Genomic DNA, 20,292 nt, shown 5'->3' on the forward strand with positions numbered 1-20,292 from the left:
CCATTAGCAAGCACAAATGAAACCCACTGGAAAATGTTTCATCCCTATATAGTAATGATCCACAGAGAAGGGTCATCATCTCCTATTACTGCTCATTATTTACTTTATGTAAATACTGAGGAGTATGCTAACCTAAACTGAAGTAAGCAATTTGTAGTCTAAAACAAGAGTGTTGCAACTTTATAAAACTTTAGAAGAAGGAGGATAGAACAAGGAATAAACACAGGTGGGGCCTACTGCTTCTAATGTATTATTTTGACTGTAGGATAGAAGCTTATATTTTATTCTGATGAGGTTACACTTCCATAGTTGGTACCAACTGGTTAGAGTAAGAGAGATTTAAAACTTTGTTTATTATTCAAGAAAGATATTTTTTTATCCACCCTAGATAAAGAAAATATAGGCTGTAGAAAATGATGACTCAAATGGTGTTTCAGAATTTAGGGCAACTGCAGTTTCCTTGTGCTTCAGGTGAAGTTCTTCTCAAGAAACTGACTTGGATAGTTGTGGTCAAGTTATCTGTTCCTAGGAAAAAAGACCCCTTCCCCTCCTTTTCTTTTTTCTTTCTTTTTTTTTTTTTTTTTCTCACACTTAGATAAGTAAAATGGCTTTGGTGTAGGGAAATTGAACCTTTTTTCTTGTTTTATATTAGCAAAAAAAAAAAAAAAGTAATGTTTTCATTTGCAGTTTGTATAAATAAATGTTTTCTAAAGATCAATGCTTTGTTTAATTTCTCATGTGTTGTTCAAAAGTAACAGGATATTGTCTTAGCAAGGAAACTTTGAGAATGCAATCATGTACTTTTTTTTTCTTGTTCCTTTATAAATGCCTATCTGCTAGTAATGTTAATTAAATATTAATTAATGTTAATGTTTAATAATTAATGTTAATGTTAATAATTAATGTTAATGGTAATTAAACAAACAAACAAACAAAAAACTGTTTCATATAATCAGATTGTTCCAGGATCTGAGTCTTTAGAGATAACACCAAGGTTTTCAATAAAATTATGTGAGAGGATGGCAACTGACTCTGAATGTCAATTCTTGTCAATGATACCACTGTTCTATGTTCCTCAGCAACTGAAGACGAGGCAAGTGAATTTTCCTTATTTTGTCCAATGCATGCTCAAGAGCCACTCAAGTTGTTCTGTGAGACCTGTGATATCCTTACATGCCACAGCTGCCTTCTGACAGAGCATAAAGAACACAGGTACCAGATATTGATTGCTTAATGTCTTTTTCATAATCCTCTATAAAAACGTAGTGAATATAGATTTAAGACTGTTCCATCTGTGTTTCTTGTCAGCTGAAATTGCAAACTCAGTTCCAGCTTCAAAGCCTCAGCAAACTCAGTTCAGCTGTCGTATGCCCAAGCAGCGTACCATGTGGGTTACTGCCCTTACAGAATCGTACACTGGGCTCAGTGGTGTGTCCCTTCCCAACTGTATCATCTGCCAGATGTGGTGTATGCGTGTATCTCTTGAGTACGATCATGAGAAACTAGTTGCCAGTTGAACTCTACTTAGCATAATCCAATTACGTCTGTTGGTCTTTATCCAAGACATGATGACTGTAGCTTAGCTGGCTGTTTGTTAGCAGATGTGTGTGAGCCACGTAAGGAATTACCTATACACTGTGACAGACCTTTTGTGAGATGTGCCTGCCCCTTTGAAGAGCAATAAAGTTTGGGATAGCTGTCACAGCATTTGCAGTAGGAAAGAAGCAGGGGATCATGTCCGGACTGACATGATCCCTTGACTGACTTGAACACACCAATTTCTTCAGCTTCAGGCATATAGCTTCTGCTTTCAAACACAGGAACCCAAAGTCAATCCGCAGGAATTATTTTTGGAAGAAGGCAGGAGAAATTTGAGAAGGGCTGTACCTGTGACTGTTAAAAATGAATTGTCTGGGTTACAGGGCCCAGTTCCTACTGCAAATGTACTGTAGGCAAAGCTGTTGGGTAGTTAGCAGTAGGCACAGACAAATAAAGGATAACCCCATTTGAGTATTCAGTGTACTGGTTTGGAAGCTCAGGTCTAGCTAAGCCACCTTTGAACAAGTTGTGCACTGTCCACTCCTTAATCAGCATGGACTGCAAACCTTCTGTAATGTAAATAATTCATTTTCAGGATGTCAAAGAATGTTTTTAAGCACAGATTTTTAAAATATTTAAACCTAGGCTTTCTGGTAATCCACCAGATATTTACAGTGACTTCTATTTCTTGAGTACATATATATACCTTTGTACTCGAACTATTCTACCAGGAAAAAAAAAAAAAGAGCTAAGATCTATGTTTAAGCCATGTATGAGCTGTGTCCAATAAAGAGTCCAGTAGACCAGTGTCTCCTTTCCTCTCACCATGGGATGTAGGATTTACAGATAAGGCAGAATGGATCCTCCGGAGATGCGCATCTGGCCAAGTCCTTAGTGGAGTCTGGCTGGAGAGAAACAAACTCTAGCCAAGGAACTTAATGGAGCAGCAGCTGAAATCTGGCAGTTTTGCTTAGTGATGCATTGCGGCTGTAGTGACACTAGTTCCAGCAGTTCCCCTCTAACTTTTGTAATAGCAGCAAATGTAAGCAATGCTTTATTTGAGCCTGTAAAAGAAAAAAACAAGTCATGATGTAGCTTCTCAGTAGTTTCTTATCAGCAGAAAAGAACATGGTGTGAAAACTTCCCCTTCTTTTGCAGGTTCAGACATCTTGATGAAGCTTTGCAAAATCAGAGAGCTATCCTGAAAAATGTCATAGCTAAAGTGGAAGAGAAAAAAAATGGAATTCAGGTTTCAGCTAAACAGATTGAAGACAGGTAATTGTTGTGTATTTTTCTCATGAAAATGAATGACAAGTAAGAGTGTTATTTTTCCTAAATAGAGTTTACTAGAGGAAAAAAAGCTGATGCTATATATTTTTTTTCTTGGAGGGTAGGAAATATGAATATTCCAGTGCCCGACCACCCTCTGGGTGCAGAATCTTTCCCTAACCCCCAGCCTGACCCTCTCCTGTCCCAGCTCCATGCCGTCCCCTCGGGTCCTGTTGCTGTCCCGAAGAGCAGAGCTCAGCACCTGCCCCTCCACTCCCTCATGAGGGAGCTGCAGGCCGCCATGAGGCCTCCCCTCAGCCTGCTCTGCTCTGGGCTGAACAAACCAAGGGACCTCAGCTGCTCCTCATACGTCTTCCCCTCTAGACCCTTCATCATCTTTGTAGCCTTCCTTTGGACACTCTCTAGTAGTATTATGTCTGTCTTACGGTGTGGTGACCCAAATCAGCATTATCGCATTTGAAATGTGGGAGAACTTAAAGGAAATGCTACAAATGGTGCTTTCACTGGAGTTCTTTGTCAACATTAGGTAACAAATAACTACCAAGCACTGAATAAAGGACATACCAGTTGGCTCATCCAGGGATATGTATCTCTTCCTCATAGGTTGCTTGAAGTAAAACACTTATACAAAAAAGTAGAAAATCAAATAAAAATGGCCAAGATGGTTTTGATAAATGAAATCAATAAACGAACGAACCTCCTTCTTGAACAACTTGAAGTAAGTAAGGCTAGTTTCTTTTATACCCTGGGAAATTAAACTAAATTAAAATTAAATCCCAGTGCCAATGGAAGAATATAGATTGTGAATGTTATTGTCCCTTTGCTTATGTTTTCAAATATTCTTTTTATTGCAGGATTTTATTTGAAATCAATGGTTGACAAAGATTAATGATGAAGTGGCAAAATGTTTGCTTATCGTGTTATCCACATTTTCTAATACAGTTGCAGAGAATGTATGTGCACATTTTGAGTAATTGCAAAACAAGCCAGCTTTTGATTTTAATGTTTCATTTGTGAAAGATCTCTAGCACCACATTTAATATGTTTTGAAAATGATCTTCTGGTCTACTTTCTGTAAAAACAGCCTGCAGTTTTGACTCTTAAGTTTTTGCATGTCCAGTCGAAGAATATGTGATAGAAAAATACCCTGAGGAGGGTGGTATAGCCTCTGTCTTTGTGGTCCCTAAATCATGAATTGCTGGAGACTGGAATACCATTCTGTGTGCTTGCAAACACTGCGTGCTTGCCCTCTGCTGACATTCTTCCTTAGGTCTCCTCTTTGTGTATTGTAGTAGACAAGAAAGAGGTCCAGGTTCAGATTTGATCAAACGTTTACACCTTTCCTGTGTTACATTATTCTGCTAAACCAAGGCGAGAAGGCTGTAATTTATTCCTGAAGAAGTCATTGTTTGTCTTGACTTGGATATATCTGTTGAACAGGATTAGCTTTCTCTCTCTGATTGGTGCTTTAAAGAGACTATAACTAAGAGTGCCTATGTGTAACATAATTCCAATGATTGTATGCATTATGTGTGTCTGAAGGATGACAACTGTCTCCTACCTATTCCACATTATTAACAGAAAATCACAAGTGAAAGGAAGCAGAAATTGGAGCAGCAACTGCAAGGTGTTGTGGTTTTAAGCAGACAGGTTGAACATGTGCAGAACTTCACCAGTTGGGCAGTGTGCAGTAAAAACAGCATCCCATTTCTCTTCAGTAAAGAACTGGTAAGAGAAATACTTTCTCAATAAAGCGAAATAGCGCAGTACATGTGATAACTGTTTTAAGAATTTAGTGATTCTCAAATAAAATACTTTTTATAATCTTATAACTGTTAATAAAATCATAATCCTTTGATATGTCACCAGATTGTATTTCAGATCCAGCGCTTGTTAGAGACAAATTGTAACACAGACGTAGGCCCTCCACTGAAGATCAGATTTACTTGGGATCCATCCTACTGGACTAAACAGCTGTCCAATTTTGGTACGAAAAATCTAGTGTTCTTTATTACACAAGTGCCCAAAGGTATGCAAGACATACATAGACAATACAGTACTTTCCCCGAAGTGCTCTCTTCTTATTTGAGTTCTAGTTTTGGTCTTTCTGTCACAGCCGTAAAGCAATGCTATTGTGGCTGAAAACCTTCATGCTTTTCCCCTACTAAAAGACATCATTATATGTAATGATATGTATAATTTATATATATCAATATATATTATATAATAAATCATAATATTATATAAATAATAAATAATATTTATATAATATATAAATATAATATTTATATAATATATATAATATAATATAATATATATATATTTATATAATATATAAATATTACCCTATAAACATTGCCTATAAATGTAATCTGTAAATATCTTTTTTGATAATCTTAGAAAATCACAATGTAAGAACACAACTACTAGTTTAATTAAAACCCTGTACAAGGCTAAGTGGATAAACTTAACTAAAATTACTGAAAATATAGCATCACTGTCTACTAAACAACCTTGACTTTGCCTAATGTATTTGAATGCAGTTTTGTCCCAGGAAGCAGTAACTCTGCAACTACAGCCCTGTGAGTCTGGCAGTCCCATTAGGAGTATCCTGAGTGAAATGGATTACCTGCAGTGAGCCTTGTGCTGTTTCCTCTGCCTTACCCAGGGACAGCTGGTCTCAGCTATGCTTATGCTCCTCAGAGTGCGATGCTAACAGATACTCTTTTAGTATCTCAGTGGCCCTGGGATCTGAACAGTGTTTAAGATGCTTGCAATTAATGGGCACAAAGACGGCTTTAAGCCTTTTTCTGTGTAATATTGACAATATTATTTATGTAACGAATGCACATACTTTCAGCTTGTTTCCCAGCAACTATGAATTTTCCAACTGCTGCGAGTTTTTACAGTAAATTTAGTTTGGTAGGTAGATCAATGTTATAAAGGGTTGGTTCTCATCCCATTTTCAGTTATTTAAAACCTTTTAGTTTACCCCTTTTAGGGTAAAACAATAGCAAAAGTATTGCAGGGAATAATCTTCTCTTGGCTAAAAGCATGGATAAGATTGGTTCCTAGGTCATTTCTATTTATAGCTTTTATGATTCTCTTGTATATAACATCAATCTCTTTTATTTTGCTCACTTTCACCCTGAAAGCAGTCTTTTGTACCTGTGCTTGTGGATGAGAAAATGTGCTCAGAGTTTAGTAAAAAATGAAAGTATAAGCCATATTCATCAGTTAAAATAATGTAAGTTGAGGGTAATTTTTCAAAGCATTTGCTGGTATTTCAATCATGAGTTCCATGGACATTAGAGGGAGTTTAGTATTATTTTAAATCACTGAAAAATCTTGAAAAATTTATGTTGGAGGTATATTGAAGGACTGCTTGAATAGGATATGAGCCCTTTTATATTTGAATTGAAGAAAAGCGAATGGCAGTCATTTACAATTTTTATTGCTTAAATTTATGAAGATTTTAGGAGTGAGCAAGTTGACTGTTTTGTTTTGTTTTCTTTTCCAGGAGCTTTCACTATGGAAGGTGGACACATTTCTCATTCAGATGTGCTACTCTATGGAAATGTGCAAGGATTACAGACATCCTTGTATCACGGACACTATTCCCCAGCATCACAGCTGGAGCCTGTGAATAGCCAGCCACATCAGTTTCCACCTGCAGTTCAGTGTCCTATGCCCATGTGTTGCTCACACTGCCTCAGTGTCCCTCATCCAAACAAAGCTCAGCCTTCTCATCAAAACATAAACCGCCACCAAAATTTTCAACATCCCGAACTGCATCAGCAGCAGTTTCCTCTGCAGTACAGCATGCAGCAGCGTGACAAAGAGCAAAGGGATGTTCCCCCGCCTCTGAAGTTAACGCAGCCTGGGCTGGAGCAACAGTCACGATCAGAGTCAGAGAATACATCAGGGAAGATGGGAAAGCATTTACCACCCCAGCAGCTGCAGCAGACTGCACCTCTGGGTTATGCTGTTGTATCACATGAGGCTCAGCAAGTTCACACAAGCCATCCACAGTCATTCCGCACACAGACTGCTTTGCAAACATCAACTGTGCAAGTGCAGCTTGGCCATCTTCAGAAGATAAAGTCTAACCACTTGCAGCAGCCACCACAGCAGCAGCAGCTGCCTCCAGCATCACCACTGTCAGGTCAGAATGAGAACACCCACAAACAAGTCATCCAGCAGAGCCTGGACATAATGCACCACCAGTTTGAACTGGAGGAAATGAAAAAGGATCTGGAACTTCTTCTCCAGGCCCAAGGACAGTCCAGCTTCCAGCTGAACCAACCCAAGCCAGCTCAGCATGTTCAACAAACCATAGTTGGTCAGATCAATTACATAGTGAGGCAGCCAGCCCCGGTTCAGCAGCAAATCCAAGACGAATCTCCAGTAAGTTCTCTGAAAGTTCTTTCCTATTTCTTTTAGTCAATGTAAGCTCAGAAATGGGGAAAAAACACCTTTGAGATTTCAAGCAGATTGAACTTTGTTGTCTTTTTTTCTACGTTAGAAATCAGAAGTTTCATGTCTCATAATGATCTGTCCAAAACTTCCTGTAAAGTGCTGCATAAACAACCTGGATCCCAAATATTTGAATCTGTAAATAGACAAGGCAAGCAGCAGGTGGGAGAATAAAAGCATCATCATTCCCTCTTTGTGTGTAGGTAACTGAAGGACAGAAAAATTGAATAACTGGCTTTACTTTTATAGCAAAGAAGGGATAAAACCTGTCTTCTGAATCCCAATCCAGAGTTTCTGCCTTTGCAAAAGGAACAATTGCTTGGTGGTGGGCATACAAACTCTGTAAGGAAGATAAGGTGGCACAATAAAGTGGCTTTAAGACTCATTCAAAACAGTTAGAATTGCCTTGGAAAGGTGGTTGAAATTTCCCATTCTGTAAGTCCTGTGGAGTTCCCACCCCGAATGACTCTCAGTGGCTTAGATTTAGGAGCAAACAACAGGTTTTGGGGATAGCTGTACATTTCAGTAGCTTTATTGATCTTTTTCCATGAATGTTTGAGATAGATAAATATCTCTCTTTTCATTTATCTCTCTAGCTGGATTTACTTTTAACATCTTTGCTTTAGAGTCCTTCCAGACTTTTCATATCGTGTATGTTGTGTTTATGCGAGTTTGCCACTTTTTTTTTTTTAAACTGAGATTTTGAAAACACTAATTCTTAATTTTGATTTGTAGGTCTGTGAGAGTTCCCCTGAACTTGATGTCCAGAAGCCTGTAGTTCCTCTTGACAGAAGTGATATTCCCTCCCTGTCACAGTCATTAGATGAAGAAGCCAGTGTCAGCAGCCACTCCCCTGAATCAACATTGCAACAATCAGCTTACAACCCAGTGAGAAAGGTATAAAGAACTATATTTTTTTTAAATAAATGTTTGGAATAGAAAACATGTTTTCATAATATTGAGTATAATGTGTCATTTGAATTTGCAATTAAGGTGAAAAAATAAAATACAGTAAAAGTTGACAAAATAGCTTGTAAATCTTAGAAGACAGCCATAACCTAATCTAGTGTGCATCCCCCAGTAACATGTCTATGCACTGTACTGTATGTACAGAGGTGGCAGATCAGCAACTGTTCTATAAAGTGGTTTAGTGGGTGACAGTGGTAGTTGGGTGATGGTTGGACCAGATGACCTTGGAGGTCTTTTCCAACCTTCATGATTCTATGATTTTATAAGCTAGTAATTGCTAGTGCGATGCTAGTAGCACTTGAATTTGAAAAAGGAGTCAGGGATTCCGATGAAGTCCTGAAAAGCATCCTTCAAAATACTTGCAAGGAAATAGCAACACTAATTGTTATAGAAATTGTGGTTTTGAAAGGGATATGATTTTTTTTATACTCTCTTTGCTTGTGCATAAGCAGAAAAATAATAAATTTCTATATCTCTAGAATATTTTAGCACATACTACTGACCCTTCCACTCACTGGTAATCCCCAACTATTGAAAAAATCAGCCAAAACAGGAGAACTCATCTTTATCAGTAGATCCTTGCTGGCTCTGGGTACCACCTGTGCATTTGTGGCAGGCAAAAACTCCCTTTTTACCTTGCTGAAAATATCCCGAACATGTTCTGGTTGCTCAAAACTGTTTGGTACTTCTGTGCGTGACTCATGTTCTGTACCATGTCGAAGTCTTTCATGACTATTTTTTCTTGGAATTGATGCATGGAATATTGTGGAAGAACTTGTCTTTCCTAACCCAAAGAAAGAAGTTATTTTATACTGTTTTTGTGTGTAGCTTGTTGATCCAACATATTTATGATGCAACATTGCGGGAGATCCTTTTGGGAATTGCAGAGACAGAAAGGTAATGATTACTGAAGGTATGGAAGCAGCATGCAAATCAAATTTGGAAGCCAGAATGAAATCTGCAATTGCTAACTTAATCCTGTAAATGTGATGACATTTCTGGATCAGGCTGGTGGGATCACAACATTACGATATGATGGTCTTTGGCTCTGAACTTTCACATGTGGGAGCAGATCTCTCTCAGCCTCTGAAGACAGAGCACGGGACTGAGGAAAGCTATGCAAATTTTCAACGAAAGGCCTACCTTTACCTTAGGAAATGACTGAAAGTATAAGATGTTTAAGGTGTAAGGAAGACCCTGAAAATGAACACACATTTTTCTTGTAATGCAGACACACCTTCAAAGTTATTTCTGAAAATAAATGGAAATGCTAAGCAACTAACTTTCAAGGGCTCTTTCTACATGCATGTTGAAGAAGTAATCCATGTCTTCTGTACCTGCAAAGGAAGGTTTCTTCCAACAGCTGAAGTGAAAAAAGTCAGAAAAGGGAAGAAAATTGAAGCACATGTGCAAGAGAGAGTCTATTGTAGTTTGATGGGGAAATGAGTTTTTTTTTTTTTTTTTTTAAAAAGGAAGAAATAAAAAATAAGGAAGAAATGCTTATTGTTTGCTGTACAAGCTAAGAAGGCAGCAAGAGAAAGGAAAAAAAATGGATTTTTTTTTTTTTTTTTTCCTAGTGGTACTGAGAAGTGCATGCTCTTGTGCAGAAATCACATGTCTCTACAGTTTTTACTGGTTTCTTGGAATATCTGCAAGAAATGAGGACACTCAACAGCTTCAGTACCACCCATATTTGTTTGTATATATCTTTTCTAATGAGCTGGTTGGGATGAAGTCACAATATCCTGACAGCTCTGGAAATGGCTGATTAGAAATAATGAAGGAAAACCACAATAAGGAAAACTTGAAATAACTTTTCCATGAATGCTATTTAAAGGTATCTGACTGCTTTTGCTAGAATAAACTAGAATAGTTTATAACTAGAATAAAGCTAAGTTTAAATGGGAGATTTGTTCTTATTTAAGAATAAGGGAATATGTCTATTTTTTATCATCTCTGTTTCACCTATTTAAATGTTTCCACACTTGTCTTCAGACAAAAAAAAAAAAAAAATCCATATATGTGTCTATCCATTTATTCTTGTATGGCCTGTATTAAGAACATTTTGTCTCACATGTTCTTGGAGGACATGGAGAAATCTGAATGTGAAGTCAAAAATACTACACTTGGAAAACATGGTAGAGAAAATGGCTAAAGAAACCTCTTGCTACCAGGAGGAAATTTGCATTCTGTGTTTTGGAGAATAATCATTGTTGGACCTCTTGGCTTCGTTCTGCAGTTTTTGCTGAACTCTGGCACCCTTCATTGTGTGCAGCATTCCTAGTGGAGCAGGTAATTCCCTGGCTGATGAGATTCTTTCATTAAAGAGAAAGTGGTGTGAACCAGAATGTAGCAACACTCAGAATTAATTGATCAGTGATGTATTTGCCAAGATCTGTCAAAAAATAAAAGTTTTCATTAGTCCAGCGATTTTCTTTATTTTGGAGAGGTAAAAGGCTTGATTGCTTTTGTAAATAAACATCTCTGTTTTAATTGTGAATTGTGCTTACAACATACATTTGGTATTACAGACTGATAACTAGTTGAATTGTCTGAATATGGGATCGTGTTCATGTGTGAAGTGATACAGAACAGATGCTATTAATAGCTTGGGATCACAACATCACCCAAATGGGGAAACCACAAGTGCGTTATTCAGATCATCCCAGACAAGTGCTAGTGCAGCCGTTACACCACAGTGCAAGGCACTCATATGCCCCGAGCGCCTTTGATTTCAGAGACGCCTGTTCGAGTTGTTCCGATGAGTAGTTTTCTGTCCCTCACAGTTAAAGCTGATTATTGATAAACAAAAGTAGAGAAGCAATGATGAAACACTTCATACACTTGTAAAATATCCTCAGGTTTTATGTTTCAGCCTCTGTCAAAAATTAAATCCAGCTTTATCGAATGGACAGAATTTTGGTTTTCTAGTGGTATAAAGTAGGGATATGTAGTCAGTGTCTAGCAGAAATATTGAATTGCAAGTCATTGAATTGTTATGTTGCCGTATGAAGGAATGAGCTCTCAGATTCACAATTTTGTGAAGGTTACCAACCTTCTACAGGGATATGGCCTACCTGTTGCTTTTACGTAGTATGCTGTTGAGTTATTCATTTGCACACAGGACTGGAGAGATCATCTATTCTAAAGCACAGGCAAGAATAAAAAGATATTTTTTTTTTTGGCCAAATTATGTTTTCAGGAGTAATAAAGGGCGTATGGTCCTTGTTTTGCATATCTGTATCTAATTGTCATTGTGGCTGTGATGAGCAAGAGGTCTAAAGGCTGTACCTAGCATATGAGGAAACATAATTACTGTATATCTACAACAAAATTATAGTTTAAGGCTGAAGTACTGCTGCAACAGACTCCATCGTTGCAGAGCTAGCTGGATCTCTCTCCTCCTTAGACTTTAAGCGCATCCCCTTTAGTTAGAACCAGGGCTTGTACTTCTGGGAGGGAGGATTACTTATCTTGTCCTTCTGCTGGACTGGGTCCTGGGCTGTGGTACACTCTGTACCATACTTACTCATCCTAAAAACATAACAGGCTTTGGCACTCATGGTTCTGCCCTTTTGAAAACTGCAATCATGATAGCATCTGTCAAACTACGGTTTATGTTTCTCAGCAAACTTTGAGAGTTTCTTCCCTCGAGCTGTCATTTCACCTTCTGCTTAAAATAAATCTGAATATGCCATACGCTGTATTTGTAAATTATTACTGAAGAGCTGTATCTACTCAGATTCCTCCCAGCCGTTTCCTTCTGAAGCTGTAAAGTGATTATTGGTCTTCTCAGTGTCTTTGTTTTGTGGAAGCCATTCTGTACTTTGGTCTTTTTATCTTTGGCCCTCTTTTCTGTATTTTGTTTTGATAAATCCCTTTTGAGACAGGATGACCAGAATTAGTATTCAAGATACAAGAACAAGTGAAACATATATAGTGCTCTAATGCTGGTTTTTGCAAATTTCATTGTGACTCACAGTCCCAGCGTCTTAGTCCCAGCACTCTGCCTCGAGCACCATGAAGTACTTGAAATGGGGAAATCCTAGAAAATATTCCATGCCTTCAAAAAGGAGCGCAACTGAGAGCATTCTGAGAGACTTCTGTTTTATTCCACTGGTGGGATTGCATAGGTGGCATAGCTAATATAGTAGCAGTTCCCTGTGGAACCTCTCTCTGCCTCCCTCTGGGACTAGATGTGTGGGAACTACTTGGGCTTTGCTGTGCCAATGTTACCAGTGCTGCAGGACTCTCAGAGAGAATAATCAATCTTAATTTGTTGTAGGTGGCCTTCGCGGATATTTTGCCTGAACACATTTATCCTAAGCTTTATTAAGGACAACTCCTCCATCTTAGTGGCAAGTGTTTAACTACGATGTTTTTACTGTTGTTGTTCTTTTTCCTTCAAAAGCAATGTAAAATTTGTGGTGGGGAGCCTTGGGGAGCAAGGTACAGGTTTTCATTTTTACTAGATTTCCTTCAACATGGTGTTATTACTTAGTAATTGGAAGTAATAATAATATAATACCTGACCCTTGGACTTTGAAACTGAGCTTGGGGATAGGGTGAGCTTGCCCCCCATTATTAGTAGTTTTAGGGGGATTATTTGGTGAAGGAAAGGATGATAATAGACTCTGGAATTTAGAGTCCTGCAAATTCTGAAAGTATCAGTGTTTGTGGGTTTTTTTTGACATTTTTGATTCCGTAGTTACAGCGCAAATGTGTTCATGCTTAATGAAATTAGGTACGTTTCCCAGCATGTTAATTTAACAAAATCTTTTGCTTTGACCTGGAAAAAAAGGATAAATAAAACATGATGCTGCTTGCTCCATACAATCTCTTCCTCTTTCCACTTTAAGCTAGCTCCAATTTATTCAGACAAAATGTAAGGAAGCTTTAGATTCTTTTTCTCATAAAAAATGGGAAGAAAATCCTTTGGATTCTACTCTAAAATTGGGCAATATGAATAGGAAGCATGTGTAGACTGTGTTATCAGTGCTGCTGTGTGTGGTGAGTTAAACAACTGGATTGGAGTAGTACATTTGTTTAACCTCCTAGCATAATGAGCTGCCAGGGGGATTGCTCCACTTAATAGCAGCCGTTCATTACTCTGCAACCATTTGCAGCGTGTTATTTCTCTTATAGCAAAGAGAATTGGCGGTTCCTAGTTTTAGCTTTCTTTATCTGTGACACTTAATGTCAACAGCCTTGAGACTTTGCCAAAACAATCCTAACAAATCCTAATCCCAGTGTTTCAAGGTAAGTATTTGCTTCTCAGAATTCTTCTGTATTAGTGCTGCATGTTTACACTGGACCTTTTTAAATGCAACAGTGATCAAAGAAATATTTGAACTGAACAATATGTTTATTTCTTGTTCTCTGAAGGCACTTTGCATGTTCTTTATTCTTACCTGTCACTACCATAGCTATGGAATTTGTGGTAGAAGGCATTTTGGGGTGGTGATGCTGCTGCCATTATATTATAGGGATCATCAGACCAAAATTAATTATGAGACAGTGAGAAATCCATTTCTAATGTCAGATATAGTTGGATGTGCCAGACTGTACATTAAAATGTCAAAAGTTTCAAAATTAACCTACAGCTGAAGCCACCTCTACCCAAGAGCATAATTAATGCTTATTGTTGTTCAAAGGGTGCAATGTAAAAGCAGTAGAGCTTTTATAAAACAGAGATCAATTCTTTAAAGGCATCCCATCTGCAAAAACTAGCTGAACTGTCAAGGGAAAAGAGAAATTTTTGCTAATGGCAAAAGAAATGATTATTTTAGGGAGTGAATTAATAGGCTATTAATGAGCCTTGTTCCCAGTGCATTGTTCACTTCACACTTGACAGCAGCTCCATGGATCAGAATGGAATGTGTCTGTTCTTAACTGTGAGTTTTAATATTTTGTACTGAAAGATCATAATGTTGCTTCATCATTAAAAAAACCACAAAATTAACTTTTGCCCCAAGGGAAAGACAGATGGCAGTTTGATGGCCTCATTATTCTTTTTTCTTTTTAACACGAGTAAGGTTTTATGTTGGCTTATATAATCTAAAAAAAAAAATCTCCTAAGAAACTGATGCTAGCTAGAAGACTAAAAAAGCTATAGCCATAAAATGCAAGTGATTTTCACCTTTCAAAAATGTTTGTTAGAACAAAGTCTTACGCGTCTATGTATTTCTTTCTTCCTTCAAGAAGAGTAGACCCAGTGACTGCTCCCAGTAAGTAAGCTTGGCTCTCTGGAGCCAAGAGTAATCGTACTGTTGGCATAGTAGGGCTAATGTTTCACCCACAGTGTGTGCAGTTACATGTGGAGAGGTCTACGAGGCCTCAGTACGTAATAGGTGACGGCACGCTTTTGTAATACAAGCAAAGGAAAACGTGCATTGATTAGAAGCAAGTAGCCTCGAGGTCTCCAGTTAGCTTGCTGCACAGCTTTGTGTGATGTTCTTACCATGTGTGTGCCTCAGCATGCCCATTTCCACTGGAGCACACCATTAGGTAGCTCCTTGTGACTCAGAGAGGAATTTGTGGATGCTTCATGGCTTTGAGAACCCGACTAAATAAATACTTAATTACCTCAGAGGGAACTAATTAATGCTCACAATGGACTTAGACTGCAATCAGACCTCCCTTTTCCCCTTACTTCTATCTGTTCAGTTCAAGTAGGAATTCTGTTTCTTACTTATTTTCTGTAAGTGATATAAGATCAATTCAACCTGTCACAAGCAAATTATGACAGCACATGAACATATCTGGTCTTTGTGGTCATCGTTAGGATGTGGGATCATAAAGGCTGGATTCCTTTCTGACTTACGTATATTCCTTTGGCTTGAAACTGTGGTGGTTTTACCTAACCTAAGCAATCTTAGAAATGCTCTGTCGGATGAGGTGTAAAGAAAACGGTGCCTCCATCAATGCATTTCCTCATTTGTTATGCTCTAGTTTTCAACTCGAATGTAAGGTAGGAAGAACATGTTTGCCTAGTTTCCAGCTGGTTCCAAGAATTTGTTGTAGCTCAGAAAGCTTAGATTCAGGGATAGTAACCCCCAAAAGTGAGCAGAAAGAGAAGTGAGAATACCCTGGCTGCAGAGACCCGGTAATATCTGGGGTGCCTTCTAGATGGCAAGGACCCTCCAGGACTGCTAATAATAATAATAATAATAATAATAATAATAATAATAATAATAATAATAAAGCCTTACTAGAGCACTCTGAACTCTGCAGAAGAGCTGATGTCTTCGTCTCAAATGCTGCAGAATCTATTGCAAACTGAGGAAAAGGCAATTATATTACATCCTTAGACAAAAGTTAATGTCTGTGGGCAGAATGTTCTCCTAGCACATGGGTGATATGTATTGCATGCAGAGGGATTTGAGACCGATATCTTTGGCGTTATGTAGGATTTACACAGGCACAACTGGACAGCTCGGTCTAGACTACTGATTTTACCACTGCCAGATTAAGATGGACAAAGTTATCAAAATCCAAAATGGAGTGGCAGCTGAGAATTAAATTAATTACATCTACAAAATGGGTCCTGTCTCAGATTCACTTCTAAGTCACAGGCCCCAGCAGAAAAATCAGTACAATGAAATTAAACTCTAATTCAGATGCAATCAACACATTTCTTTTTGTCTTGATTTATATTATAATGAGTACTACTTACTGTATGGTAGTCAGATGGAAAGGATTTATTCAGTCAATTACCACGGGTAATGAAACACCAATGAACTATGATGAAGTAAATGGAAAATTACATATCGAAATGACACAGATCTCTGTACTTCTTAAGGCTGCTTATATTTGCTTCATATGGATGCTAGCAGAGATGTGATTTCAGTTCAGTCACAAGTTCCTGGCTGTAAGGGAGCTTAAGGAAATCACTTAAATGGGGGGATTTGCTTTATTTTGCATAACAGTGTTTCTGTATTTCTAATGGTGATGAGTCACGAGATAGTAGCAAATGCATATTGCTAAAACTATTACTTCAGAGTCTTTAGTAAATAGGCTTCTCCTTTTCTTTCTAAGCTAGACATGTACATCCTTTCCTTTTAATACGTAGAATATGGTTTTGGGGTTACACTATGATGTTTAAATGGCAAGTGCCTTCAGTTTTAATGAAACAGACTCACTACCATAAAGTGTTTAGCATCATAAAGTAACAATAGTTTCATCTGTTTATGTCAGATCTGAATCTTATTTTTTCTAAAACTTCATCCTGAGTAAAATGATCTGATGATTGCTGAATAAAATGATAAAATTTGTGGTCTGAATCTTATTCCTCATGGAATGGCTTAATGGAAATTAGAAGGGTTGATATCAAAGATAAATTTAGGACAGTGTTCTACCTGCTTAAATTTCTCATTCATTGTAGGAAGTTAAAAATCAGGATGCCTGGGAGTGATCAAAGGATGACAATTTTTCTAAGTCACAGAAGAGTAACATGGGCATCTCCTTTTCCAGTTTTCACTTTTAATGACGGAAACTGTAAAGCCTCTGGAAATGGTGTCCGATTGCAATAGATACTCTCATGACCTTGTGACTCAACTGCTTCATTACCTACAGCTGAAACAGCATCTCATCCATTACAGAAATAACAACAATATTTTGCTGCCAGAAAACTGATTAACATACTGTTTTTATTCCTTTCCCCAGCGTTCAGCATCATTAAGCATTGTGGGCTTTTCAAACGATTTAGAAATGGAACTACCTTCAACAAGGTTATCCAGGTCCGCTGATCCACAGATACAAGGTGTGGCTGCTGTAGCACTTGGTTCATCCCCGAACACCCGTTGTGACTGTGATACTCCACCAGAACCAGTACCCAGCTACAGCTTAGTACTGGGCAGAGCTCCAGGCGACCTGAGCCCTGGCCTTGAACCAGGTGATACGCTCCAGAGCAGCGCTAAGTGCAAGGTAGGAATCACTCAAACTCCTCTACTGAAAAGGACCCCATTTTTATTGGTAGTACACATTATTGTTAGTCAGTTAAAAGTGCCTGTTTCAGTTAAGTACAGTTTGGCTTCAAGCTTCAATCAGTCTTCAAGCTGGTACTTGAAGACTGATTACAAGTTGTTTGCTTAAGGTGGAAACAAAGAAAATTAATTATAAAATTTGATATTTTTTTTCCTCTGAAGCTGGAAAATGAAGACTTGAATACTGTGGATCATCCTCTAGAAAACAGCATGGCCTCTGATGGGCAAGATGTAGTAAATGAATTAAGTCTTTCTATGCAAAAAGTGCTGGAAGAACCTATTAATCTTTCGGTCAAAAAATCTCAGCGTTGTACTTCTCCTTCTGAAGTGCTCAGCAACAATTCTTCCCTGCCTGTGAATGACAGAATGAGACAACTTAGAAATGAAGAAGGTACCAGGCTTTTCGTTGTTTTCTTTAGGTTTGGGAGTTTTTTTCTTATCACTGTGCATTACAAGCATTACAAAACGGTATGCTTTTTAATGTACTTTCATAAATGTGTTTTTCCATCAAGCTTCAAATATTACCAAGTACTTAATCCAATGGAAAAGCGTGTTTGATTTCATTTGTGAAGGAAAGCTTGGAAATTATATGCCTTGAATTTGTAATATCTTTCATCTCTGAACAAGAAATGAGTGTGACTATGTGAAGTACCTGGATTTTAGTTCTCTTAAAAGCACTTCCTGTTAATGAGACCTGCTGTTATGACTATTGAAGAGCTGGTTTTAAGAGTCCAAATTCAATTTAGGGAAGAAAAAAAAAAAAAAAAAGGACTTCCAAAATATAAAGTGCTAAGTCCTGCACATCAGTCATATAGCAAATTTTTGTAAGGTTAACATATTTCACAGTATGTGCTTTTGCTTGGCTCTTCTACTGTGGAACATTTCTTTCAGCCAAGGCCTATTTCTTCAGTCTTAATGGAGAATTAGACCTTACTTAACTCTTTTCATGGGCAAATTGCCAGCATCCTTGTGCTATACTGTAAAGCCTCATTCCTGCAAACTCTAAAAGTCAATGGGACTATTCATGCAAGCAAGGGATTTCAGGATCAAGCTGTTATTCTGTGACTTATGCCAATATTTGGCTGCTTTTCTCCGTAAAAGATGAATTAATATTTTTATCTTCATGCTGTATTTTTATACAGAGAATTCTAATTAGTACAAAGAAGGCCTAGTTCAGTGAACCAAGGAAATGTATTTGTCTTCTCTTAGATGTACTATGCCAAACTGTGACAGTTATGCCACAATCAGCTGTAAGCTGGGAGTAGTAAGGATCAGCTGCACCCCTAAAAAGCTGTGCCTCGGTCAGGTTAAGTCACTTTGAAAGGAGCAGTTTTGTAGTGTCTGATTTGGGTTGTGTGACACTCTACACAGAAAGTCCCAGCATGCAGAATCACATGATCCATAATAGACACTACAGATTTGCTCTGAGCAGGGATGGAAAGACTGGAGCGTTGACCTCAATGCTGCTCCCTTTCCCCAAGGAATGATCAGTAGTGAATAATACCCATCCTGCTCTCTGTCTGAAGAAGTGCAGTGAAGGGAGACCTAAGGAGATGTCGTCATGGTGTGCAGCATGCATCAGTGAGAGATTCTTTGTTGCAGAGGTAGCATATCTTTGCTGGAGGCTCTCTGTAGGACTAACTGGCTTTGGCAGTGCTGTGCTGCCAAAACCCACTCCTTTTGGTGTGCATGTCCAGTGGCTCATCCTTTTTTTTTTTTTTTTTTTTTTAAATACCAAATCTAAACATTGCAGCTTAATTTAGAGCAAAATACTTCTTATCCTAACCCCTAAGGGATGTGGTAAAATTTTACATCGTTTCATCATTTTTCTTCATACAGCCTCTTTTCTTCTTATCATGGTTTGCGCAGATCCTCCCACCCCTTTCCTAGACTAAACAAATCTGATGATTTCAGGCTCTCCTCATGGCTCAGTTGCTTTTCTTTTTTAAACCACCTCATTCCTTCTGTGCTATTCTGGGCTCTCTGCAATTAGAGTGCTGCCCACAGCTGAATGCAGTGTTGCAGCAGAGGCCTCTGGGGTGCTGAGCAGCGCAGGTTATCGGCTTCCTGTGTTTTACATTCCTCACTACTGGTAATACGCTGCAGGATGGCATTTGCCTTCTTTTCCAGCAGCATTACATGATTGACTTGCTTGTAGTGAAGGGTATAGCATTAACCCTTAGTTCCTTCTACAGAACAGTTCCCTAGTCAAGTTAATTTCCTTCGTGATTTCATTCATCTGATCCTTCCTTCATAAGCATAGGACTTGGAGTTGCCTCAATTCAGTCATGCCGAGTTAGGATATTTTTAAAAAAAAATGTATCAAGATAATTTTTGGATTGCCAACGTTCTCCAACGCTCTTGCAACCCCTCTGGGTTGATGTCTTCCACATCTTTTATAAGTACTCTTTCTTCATGAGCCAAGTTACTGGTGGAAATGTTGAATAAGGTTAGGACCCCAGCACCACTGGAACATCCTCTGGTTTGACAGTGTACAAGAGCTACTCCTTCAGCTAAGTGTGCGGTCACACCTTAGTAATTCTGTCCAGAGCCTTGACTACCAGCCTTCACCTGAGCAACAGTCACAGGCGAATAATGCATTGGAGTGACATGACATACACCTTTCCGTGTTAGTCTCGATTGTTTTGTGTTTCCTATGACTGGGAACAACAAGAGAATATCTCAGAGGCACATTGCTCTAAAGCAATTATCCAGGGACCATTGGCCTGCACTACGTTCTTTGAAAAATTATGTTTTGATGGCGCTTACTTATCTCCAGATAGACATGGTTTATTTTCTTGTTAGTATTATCTACGTCAAAATAATTCCTAACAAAGTATGGAGGTTGTCAGTGGACTGATATTTACAGGGGCATCTGTTGGAGCATTCATCTCTATCCCCCATTCCATCTCTCCAAAGCTGCTTTGTTACTGATGTCTAGTATCAGTCAAGAGCTGCAGTTATGAACATGCTTATGTAATGGAAAATTTTGAATTGACATGTTTATATGTTACATATTTTGGAGGGTATAAAG

The 20,292-nt window shown here is 38.2% G+C and overlaps 1 protein-coding gene across 11 annotated transcripts in view; it reads left to right on the top strand.

The window, feature by feature from the left end:
• Positions 1-20,292, top strand: part of TRIM66 (tripartite motif containing 66) — a 46,565-nt gene that overhangs the window by 17,365 nt on the left and 8,908 nt on the right. For 10 of the 11 annotated variants that reach the window (XM_084521629.1, XM_084521627.1, XM_084521624.1 and 7 more), the window contains 9 exons: positions 1,080-1,212; positions 2,698-2,814; positions 3,433-3,547; positions 4,411-4,557; positions 4,699-4,816; positions 6,350-7,236; positions 8,041-8,202; positions 16,939-17,199; positions 17,421-17,649. In XM_084521629.1, coding sequence (XP_084377755.1) covers positions 1,080-1,212; positions 2,698-2,814; positions 3,433-3,547; positions 4,411-4,557; positions 4,699-4,816; positions 6,350-7,236; positions 8,041-8,202; positions 16,939-17,199; positions 17,421-17,649 — 2,169 coding nt within the window. The remainder of the gene's footprint in view (positions 1-1,079; positions 1,213-2,697; positions 2,815-3,432; positions 3,548-4,410; positions 4,558-4,698; positions 4,817-6,349; positions 7,237-8,040; positions 8,203-16,938; positions 17,200-17,420; positions 17,650-20,292) is intronic. The other variant, XM_084521628.1, reaches the window with a different exon arrangement.

Source organism: Aythya ferina (genome assembly GCF_964211825.1).
Source record: "Aythya ferina genome assembly, chromosome: 5".
NCBI lineage: Eukaryota > Metazoa > Chordata > Aves > Anseriformes > Anatidae > Aythya > Aythya ferina.